The sequence below is a fragment of the Diprion similis genome, chromosome 11, assembly GCF_021155765.1.
Source record: "Diprion similis isolate iyDipSimi1 chromosome 11, iyDipSimi1.1, whole genome shotgun sequence".
In the NCBI taxonomy this organism is placed as follows: domain Eukaryota; kingdom Metazoa; phylum Arthropoda; class Insecta; order Hymenoptera; family Diprionidae; genus Diprion; species Diprion similis.
The window spans coordinates 9,856,452-9,866,437 of record NC_060115.1 but is presented as its reverse complement, the minus strand read 5'-3'; the positions used below and the strand labels follow the sequence as shown (position 1 = coordinate 9,866,437).

Sequence of the window (9,986 nt, the reverse complement as noted above, 5' to 3'; positions counted from 1 at the left end):
AAGCAAAGTGTTTGTAAGATGAGCGATGATCAAAAATATGAATTCATCAAAAATTTATTACTCTAAAACCATGTTTAATAAAAGTTAGCAAAAAATCAAGAAATCATTTTTCACAGAATGCAACAACTTTCAAAATTTTGCCAAGTTGGCGTGGAAAGCTATAAATACTCTTACAATTCACTTTTTTTATTAGCATGATTTAGTAATATTTAATAAAAAAAACTCCAATAAAATATATTACTCTGTAAAGTTCAATAATAAATTGCATTAAATACTTGTCTTCTTTTCAAATACGAATAAATTTCATTTACTTTGACACATCGTGATAAAAATGTATGATATATGATCAGCCGTTACAATCCCAGCACAATAAGACATTGTTTCTACTTTTTTCACTTTCGGTGATCGGCCACCGACCGCGTGGCAGTGCTCGGGGCCTCAGAAGCGCGGGGCCCTATGCGCTCGTATCTTTGCACCTCCTCGGGCCATCACTGGCTGCCACACTAACACTTACTTGTCGCAAGCCTCTAGATGTAGAATTAAAGTAAATCTAGCGAAGAGTCACACGATGTTAGTCGTTTGGACGCTTCGTACGCAACAAGTCCAGTTCCGGCTTTCCGCTCCTAGACATCATGGGTTTCTTTTTACGAGGAATTGTATCAATTTTTCGTATATTTCTAACGACAACGGTAGCGCTGATCTTCATTGACGAAATATATTGCGCCGAAGGTGAGCTCTTTATTCAGGTTCCATACCCATATGTCGTCAATATTATTAAGGATAAAGAAAATATAGAAAGATGAAAAAAATGAGGGGTCACACTATCGAATTTTTAAAGCAGCGAAAACTTAATTTATGAAATTTAAAAACATTCAAAGTAAGAGTATGGAGAAGTAAAAGAATAGAACAAATAGAATGCCTCTCGATAATATGTAGAATCGTGTCCAGATTCTCGATTTTTTGACCGTTCGATATTTTTACCTGTCTACATATCCTCATTCTGTATTTTCAACTTTCTATAATTGCAATTTTCTATACTTAAACTTTTCATGTTTTTGAATTTTATGAATAAGATTTACGCGTCTATGAAAATTCGATATTCCGGTCCTTCTATCAATCAACAATTCTAGTTTTTTACTCCTACCGGAGAAGAAATATTCGTTTGACAAGAGTTCAGTGTTGTACTGTAACAACGTGCAAAGATTTTACAAGGTGTCTGCAGGAGTGTACGAACAACCACCAAAAAAAGAACAATCTACAGAAAAATGAACTTATCTGTAGTAATTTTAACACGGATGTTAATTCACCGGTGTGTTTGGCCTAGATCATTCACTATTCCTACTAATAATATAGTAAAATGCATATTTCCTTCGAAATACAGATCGAGTAGAGGCAAATGTGAAATTCTCGTTACTTATTATCCTCTTTTTTTTTTTTTTTTCTAATTAACACCACAGATAAACATTATTGGCATGATTCAGCAAACATGGAATTGAAAGAATCATTGTCGTACGTGTGGAATACAAATACAGCTAAGAACGTGATTATATTTCTTGGAGATGGTATGAGCCTCGACACCATCACAACGAGCAGGATCCATAATGCCGGAGAGGAGAGTTATCTCGCATGGGAGAAATTCCCGCATATCGCCCTAGCGAAGGTATAACGGAAAACGATATTTCAATCATACTATATATAGCTACTCGTGCTTCGCGAGAAGGAGATTTGAAAGAATTAAAGAGAGAAAATAGAAAATACAAAAAATCAGACCTTGGTAGACCCATCAGGCAATGAAGTCGCCGGTATTTCTTCGAAAACTCTATAACGTTGTGTAATCGTAAAATTATATCACGCACACGGAGATAAAAAAGTCGTGCAATGAACCGAATCGACTTAATTGGATAAAAAATCATTGCTTCAAACATTATTTTGTGGTAATGAATATATCACATTCACATTTTATAGTATTATAAGTACCACTTGTTTCCTCGACCCAATTAAGTCAGCGAATGTAAATCGACTAACTGCAAGTACTTTTGCTGACTCAAATACATATATGGACTAGTCGAAACAACACAAAGTCGTTTCCATACAAATAGTTAAATAAATCTATCTACAATCACGAATAGGCTAATAAATTTGGCTCCTTTTTAATATTTTTTTTTTTTTTTTTTGAGCTAAACGAAATATTTACTTTGCATAAATATTTTGTTGATTGCGAGTATTTCATTCGTTAACTCAACTATTTCATCGGTTTTTTCACTCTTTTCAAATTGTTAAAACAATCATAAAATCCCTGAATTTTTGCAGAAAATCTCTTCATATCACCTGGTAATAGCTTCGTATCACTGAGACACATATATCTCGTCATTTATCTGTGTGATAGTTTAGCGGATGGGATATAGATGTGCTACTAGGTATGATGATAGGTACTGTGATTCGAGCTGTGATTATTCCAACTAAATATTCAGTTCCGTTAAGGAAGATTTTTTTGAACCAACAGAACATGATCTTGCACTGATCAAACATTAATTGCTTGATCAAAAAGTAAGATATTCAAATGAACAAAATGATTTTCGTATTAGCTATACAATACAGATCGTTCCACTTGATATTTCACATGATTTGTTTTAAGATTCCAACGAAAAATTCCAGCTGCGAATACGAGTATAGAATCACTCTGTCAGAACTTGTTTAGTCTGTTAGAGCTGCTGATGTATCGAATCACGTATGCACCTACATATAATGTGTGCTGTGAGCAAAAGTGTCGTGCTAGCAATTATAGGCAAGACACGAGGTTACAGACCTTACATAGAGACCTTGAGAATTATGTAAACTGTAGAACTACGCGACTGTCGATTAAAAGGAATGTTTACGTCAGTAGCTGTATCTGTGCTGTATCTGTGCTATATCCCAAAATAATCACCCGAAGTGAAAAAAAAAAATATATATATATTATGCGTGGAAGCCACGCGCGATAGAAGTGAAACTTCATGCTTTTTGTCTATGATTAAAAATACATCACATTGGCTATGACGCCATACTGGACTCTTTTTCGTTTCATCGAGTTCCAAATCACAACGGTGCTAAAGAAGTTTCACTTCAAAAAAGAAAGAATGGAAAAAAATTTCAGAGAAATAAAACTTGCCCAACAGATTTCTGCAAAGCAGGTGAAGTTAAAATTCATCACGAATCGCGATACAATTATGCGTAAATTGTGACGAATCCAAGAAAAGATCGTCAATTATATCTTTCACATTGTACGCGTATGCTTTATCGTTAGATCTGGGGAAACCTTGATTGAACCGAATATTCCTTGATCTATACAAATCAATGTTTGTAAGAATTTCAGTTAGTCACCGAATCAAAACACGTATTTACAAATGAATTACGAGGCTGAGGTTATTGACGTTGCCGTATTAAATTTCAGGTAATCCTCTAAAGTTGGTAAAAAAAACTAGTATTTCTAAAGATACATCATTACAATAACGTTAAAAACTTCAGCCTGTTTCAGAATTTCATTCGAATGCCTGTATCAGCTGTATAGTCAGTACTCAGTTCAGACCGTATCTCTTACAAATAATTATACTAATGTAGTAAATAAAAAAAGATATCGGCATGGCGATAAGCTGAATGGACTGCAGGTCGATACGTCGATTCGGGACATCCAAGGTCAATTACAGAATAATTTGCGAAATAATTGAGATATTCGAGCTCAACCCCAGGCTGCTTTCGATTCGAGTCATTTCGATAACTAGTGCAGGAATTATCTACCATATATACCGAGATTAGAAACTGAGATAAATAGTACAGTTTACAGCCATAAGGTAGTAGCTAACTTTCCTTTCAGAAATTCCTCCAAATTTTCATTCATTTCCCTTGGACTCAAGACTATACAGATTTCTATATCAAAGCTTTCATAAGGTTTACATAAACTGAAGTGAAAACTATGTAAACCCAGAACGTTGTATTAAGTATGGAATTTAAGAAACATATAATACGAGGTTGAAGTTAGTAACGTTATAGTAATGAAACATTGGAGGAAAATTTCTATTTTCTCAATTTTACAATAATTCTTAAGGAACTAAAATTTCGGAATACGAGTTCGTCGCGGAAAAAGACCCTCAACTTTTGTCTCATAGAAATGTAGCATTATCTATGAGTTGGCTGTGCGAATATACACCCAAGTTGAGACTTTTTTCCGCGAGGGATGTTTTTTTTTTTTTTTTTTTTTTTTTTTTTATTACGGTTTACTGAATTCCACCAAATTGCAAAATGGCGAAATAACGGTTTCTATGAGATAATGTTGCTAACTTCAATATATTGGAACCGTGAATATAACTTCGAGTTAATTGTTGAAATCCACGAAACTGCTTCCTTCGGGTACAACAAGCAGTTAAATTTTCATACGACGCATTACTTAAATGTGAAATAATCACGGTGTCGGTGATTAATTTTCACGTCGTCTATGCGTTGGTGCGTAACATTTCAAACACGTCGACCATATTACGTTTCATGATACACTTATCATTCGTCAACTAAACATTAAAATTAGTTACCTTACGCTATGCTTGACCTGCGATCAGCACGACTGTTAGCGTCTCCTTCAGTTCAATTCGACGCATGACTCCGCACATTTGGCACAATTTACCTATCATTCGAATGTAATCATTGCTTTTCAAACTTTGAATGAAATAAATTTCGCAGACTTACGACTCAAACAAACAAGTCCCGGATTCCGCCTCTACCGCCACAGCGGTGTTTTGCGGTGTTAAAACGAACTTCAAAGTTAGCGGCGTCGATGCTAACGTACCTTTGGACGATTGCGAAGCGAGTCTCAACGAGGATTATCACGTCGATTCAATTTTGGCCTGGGCTCAAGCTGCGGGTAAAGACACAGGTGAGTTACACGGAAGTTTCCCGATTATAATCAGATCATTTCCCCAAAATTGCCATAAAAATTGAGGTTAACAATCAGCCAAGAGTTCGACCTGCATTACCGACCGTAATATAACGCCTCGACCGGTTGGTTACCTGTCTGATTCCAGTTTTGACCTGTATCCGCAACAACTCGCCCTCCGCGGCTGTAAACAACGTTGTTGATTTTGATTTCCACTGAAAACAGGATTCGTCACGACAACGAGAGTCACTCACGCTACTCCGTCGGCTCTTTATGCGCACGTGGCGAACAGAAAGTGGGAATGCGAAACTGACATGCCGGCTAGCGCCGCCAAGTGTAAGGACATAGCTAGGCAACTCGTCGAAGATAAGCCGGGCAGGGATATAAAGGTGAGTTTATGAGTGATCACTTGTTCAATGAGTAAACTAACCGAAAATCTCGACCTTACCATCAGACTATTTCGTCGGTAAGGTGTGATTGAGGACACTCAATGTGGGTTGTATATGACAAAGGCGCTGATGGCACGGACATCGCGGGAATTCTAAAATCATTTTAAATCCAATTAAGTGTATTTTACCCAGGTTATTATGGGGGGTGGCAGACAACAGTTGCAAAGTAATTCTACTGGCCAGAGAAATGACGAGATAGATTCTTGGAGTTGCTACAGACAAGATGGGAGGAAATTAATAGACGAGTGGATGGCGGACAAGACAGCAAGAAATTTCTCGAATGTTGTCGTTCAGAACAGTGAAGAATTGTTCAGTGTCGATACAGAAAATACTGACTTTCTTATGGGGATATTTAACAATGCTCACATGAGCATGGATTGGAACAGAGACACGAGCCCCGAAGGAGAGCCAAGCTTGGAAAACATGACGGTTGCAGCTATAAAAATTCTTCAGAAAGCAGAGAAGGGATTCGTGCTTGCGGTATGGTTTGATAATTGAAATATTTTTATTAAGATTCAGTATTCGACACGCTCACTTCGATAATTAGTAACGTCGATTATGTTGGATTCTTCGCAAATCGATATGGTTTGAACGTACGATGTTATTATTACTTTCAGGTCGAAGGAGGTTTAATTGATTATGCACACCATCGTGGACATGCGGCGCAAGCGTTAAGAGAGACAATTAGATTTTCTGAGGCAATAAGTGCTACCTTAAAGCTTATCGACACCAGTGAAACTTTAGTCATAGTCACGAGTGACCATGGTCACACCATGGCTTTCAACGAGGGTGCCGACAGAGGACAAGATGTTCTTGGTATGCCGATTGATTAAATAAATAACAAAGCCTATTCATTGTGTCGCTTTAAACAAAAAGGGAACATGTACTACGTTAGAAATCAATGAAAACATATAGTTGAACAGCAAAGCATACAACTAAGGAACGACAATTCAGAAGGCCAAAGTAGCCGGTTTACCAAATGTTTCCAGTTGTTCCAAGTCAAGATTTCTTCGTCTGAGGATAAGATGAATTTAATTGGAACAATTCGATACTCAAAATATAAACACTGCTATTGAGTAAATATTATGCGAGCCTGATTGTGAAATGTGAATGAATGGTGAAAATGTGTATTCACAATTGATATCCTGATAAATCACACTAATTTGGAAACTTTTTTTCACATGGCAATTACTGATATACCGAACTCTTTGTCGTTTAAGGAATCGCCCAAAATTCGAAGTACGACACCATTCCTTATACGGTATTAAGCTATGGTACAGGGGGTCCAAATAACATGGCTTACGAAGTTTATAACAGCACCACGGCTATCAGGAAGGATCCTTCGTTGGAGGATACTACTGCGTTTACTTACAGTCAACAAGCTGCTATAGTAACTGACGAGGCCCACCACAGCGGAACTGACACGCTGGTATATGCCATAGGTAAATCGCCTAACTTATTTCAATCTTTATAACAAAATATACCTGATTTAATGAAAAGTTCAATCTCGAACTAGATAGAATTCAAATTTGCACAGAAAAGAACACAAAAATCAGTTATATTCGTTTCGAAATTCGTGAAAAAATCATCAAGAATATACCTCTTTGGTTTTTTGTTTTTTTTTTTTTCAAAAAAAAAAAATGCCATTTTACTATTAACTATCTCGAACTATTTGAGAACTGAATAATCACCCGCAAGTGACAAGAATTTGTCAAACACTGGAGTATCAAGTGTTGCGCAAAGTGGAGAGATATTTCTGCTAGAGATTTCGGGAAATTTGCGGAGGGCTATATCTGAATGAAAAACACTTGATACGCCTGTGCTCGATTTTTCGCAGTTGATTTTTGCATTCATTTTTATTAGAGTTCTGTCTATTTCTTTTCAGGTCCGTACGCCCATCTGTTGCACGCTACACACGAACAAAACTACATAGCCCATGTCGCAGCTTATGCAGCGAAGATTGGTGAATACTACAATAATTCTAGTTCAAATTTTCAACCCTGCTCTTTTATCCTCCTGGCAACCTTGATACCATTTTTACTACCAAGATTGCATAGATGAACAATTAATTGAAATTAACGTAAGATATGCTGACACATTCAAGTCAGACTGTTGTACGAAAATGAAACATTATTCTACGTGTTTCGAAAAATGAGGAATGATCTAGAAAAAATTCAATGTAATTACTTTTTATTGCCCTTTGTAGAATGTATAGACAAATGAAAAATAAAAATATATTTTTAAATTAACACGACTTGTGTTTACGTGCGTAGTAATGATATTACATTGAACAAATATTGAGGAGTAAGCTTTCAGTTTTATGCGTCATGTAAAATGTATTTCGGATTCAAAAAGAAAGATTGTAGAGGAAAATATGTGCCCGAACTGGTCAGAACGATATAGAAATGTAAGGATGAAGTTTATAATTAGTACTTATGTTTAGATTAAATACTGCATATTCATATACGAACACTTTTGTCTACATTATTTGCAATGATGACAGATTTTCTAGTCACGATTGACTTCATGGCGAATGAGAAAGGTAATGTAGCCTTGTAATTGGAATTTTCGAAGCAATTGTATATATTTTTTTTAAACAATCGCAGTGCGACGGGAATATCAGCAACATGATTATACCTACTTGACTTGCTACTTGTTCAACAGCATGACGCTGATCGGCAGTTAAGGAATCCCTCCTTTGCCAACTAAGTAAATTCTCTGATGGAAAAGTTGCAGCTTTATCTGTTGGTTGCAGACCCTTGAACACATGCCAATCTTGGTTTAACGGCTGAGGAGGTAAATAAGCTCACATCTTCAAAACCCCCAACATTGGGGAGGGGATGTTTTGATAAAGTATATGCGTCTCATTGTCGATTTGACCTAATCCACAGCGCAATCCATCGATTTCAGTTGGTGAGATTTCCGTTTGGATATTCAAATGGCATTCACGTCCTGAGGAATTGATAAAATATCTGATTAGTGACAGAATAGTTGAATTTCCATTGGAAATAGAAATTCGAAATTTTACAGCATCGTGAGGTGTTCGCTCCATGCCGTTACTACATCGTAAAGCCTTTTTCACAACGCTATTATGCAATAATATTGCTAAGCCGCAAATGAAATATATTGTTTGAAATACCCATCAACGATCGATTGTGCATTATGTAATGTACGTACCAGTTGAAGATACGATGAGTAGTCAAGTTGAAATGTTCTGTGGCGATGTATCTCAGTGAGTTCAGATGTTTCATCAAGCAATAATGGATAGTGCATGAGCGCAGGATCATTGTTTTTCCATGATTATGCCACTACGAATCACTTTTCTGACTACCTTGTAAGATGTATGAGGATTATTTGTTTGTGCGTAAATTTTTGCAACAGAATGAAGAAATGGAAACAGCGAACAATCAAATCACTGCTTCTTTTTGTTCTTACTTTCTTTTTCCAACGCATACATTTGTAGATTCAAATATTCGGTGTTGATTGACTTCAGGGGTAACAAGGTCTGCTCTTTTATTTCGGTCGTACCTTCTTCGGCTTCGATCCAGGGAAAATTTTCACATTTTGGATTTTCATTCAGCGCAGCGTGCGCCGCTTCGTGGGTTTGGATTTGAATGGAAAACGTAGCATTTTCAGGTAGTCGTTTCAAATATGACCCCGATGTTGAAAGCTTTAGGCAAAAGGTTCTGAGAGCTTCTTCTGTTTTTAAAAAGAACGGATCCTGTCTGAAAATAGAAACAAAATAGTTCCCTATAACTCACAGGAATATCAAAGATCTGATTTAGTGTTTATGCATAATAAGTGTTATCGAATAGGTACCACATCGTGAAACAAAAATTGACAACGATTTTAATGTGAATGCGTGTACTTACACCGCCAAATCAGCCTTCAATTTTCCAAGATCAAAGACAAATTGCTCTACCGGTGTTTTATCCTGATTGTAAAAGCAGAGTGTGATTTTTCTAACGCTGTTTTCATCATGCCTGATTAATTCTCTGATCGAATTAAGTACTTCTTTCAGATAAGTGTTTAATTCTGGATGCTCAGAAACTTGTGTGGCTATTCCATATATTTGCTTCCTAACAAAAATTTCTTTCGGATATAAATTCCTGACGTACAAAATATTGTGAAATGCTACTTCTAGAAATTCCAATAAAATATCAGCGCCAACTGAAACAATAAAAAAGAAAATATATTTCGCATGCACAGTATAGTTACACCAAGTCCGCCTACGAATAGGCAACTCTGGATACTTCAGTATAAATGTAAAAGTGATTGCCTAAGCGTAGGCGAATTTCTAATTATCACGTTTCCAGTTCAAGACTTTGAAAGAGTGAATGAATGAACCTGCCTATTTGTTGTTGCGTTGACATATCATCACAGGCTCTGTTCTTCTGGTGATATTCAAGGCATTCATTTAAGGTCAATTACATTACACCAGCCGTCCACATACAGCTGTTCCTACGCCGTCACGACTGCATGTGTAGGTTATAAAACACGCGTTTAGTTATTTCGACTTCAGTTCGTGGATCCTCGTATTTCCTCAGATATCACTTCAAAGACTCCCAATAAATTGGTGCACGATACGTCAATTTATCCTCACTCGCTGAACAGCTACAGTAAATTCTCAGTGCAGC

The 9,986-nt window shown here is 36.6% G+C and overlaps 2 protein-coding genes across 3 annotated transcripts; one reads left to right on the top strand and one right to left on the bottom strand.

The window, feature by feature from the left end:
• Positions 1–632: 632 nt before the first annotated feature.
• Positions 633–7,644, top strand: LOC124412160 (alkaline phosphatase-like). The gene is made up of 8 exons (XM_046891828.1): positions 633–729; positions 1,458–1,660; positions 4,708–4,900; positions 5,126–5,289; positions 5,482–5,829; positions 5,967–6,165; positions 6,570–6,791; positions 7,235–7,644. The coding sequence occupies exons 1-8, from the start codon at positions 633–635 to the stop codon at positions 7,408–7,410; spliced, it is 1,602 nt and encodes a 533-aa protein (XP_046747784.1). The 3' UTR covers positions 7,411–7,644.
• Positions 7,645–8,187: 543 nt separating this feature from the next.
• LOC124412161 (mitotic spindle assembly checkpoint protein MAD2B) lies at positions 8,188–9,986 on the bottom strand. Of its 2 annotated transcripts, XR_006929770.1 has the most exons (4): positions 9,701–9,986; positions 9,222–9,519; positions 8,527–9,074; positions 8,188–8,301 (listed from the first exon to the last, which is right to left on the bottom strand). XR_006929770.1 is itself a non-coding variant. In XM_046891829.1 (3 exons), exons 1-3 carry the CDS (start codon positions 9,720–9,722, stop codon positions 8,762–8,764), a joined length of 633 nt encoding a protein of 210 aa, XP_046747785.1. In that variant the 5' UTR covers positions 9,723–9,986; the 3' UTR covers positions 8,407–8,761. The 2 variants fall into 2 exon arrangements, 1 of the variants encoding a protein (XP_046747785.1); XM_046891829.1 differs by lacking the exon at positions 8,188–8,301 and having other exon boundaries at positions 8,407–9,074.

Bases quoted from the DNA above. Each gene is read 5' to 3' on its own strand.
- LOC124412161 (XM_046891829.1), bottom strand. From the start codon at position 9,722: ATGTCAACGCAACAACAAATAG. The intron at 9,520-9,700 runs GCAGGTTCATTC...TTATTGTTTCAG, and splicing joins GTCAACGCAACAACAAATAG to TTGGCGCTGATATTTTATTG. The intron at 9,075-9,221 runs GTAAGTACACGC...TTCTATTTTCAG, and splicing joins TTGAAGGCTGATTTGGCGGT to ACAGGATCCGTTCTTTTTAA.
- LOC124412160 (XM_046891828.1), top strand. From the start codon at position 633: ATGGGTTTCTTTTTACGAGGAATTGTATCAATTTTTCGTATATTTCTA. The intron at 4,901-5,125 runs GTGAGTTACACG...CACTGAAAACAG, and splicing joins AGCTGCGGGTAAAGACACAG to GATTCGTCACGACAACGAGA. The intron at 5,290-5,481 runs GTGAGTTTATGA...TATTTTACCCAG, and splicing joins AGCCGGGCAGGGATATAAAG to GTTATTATGGGGGGTGGCAG.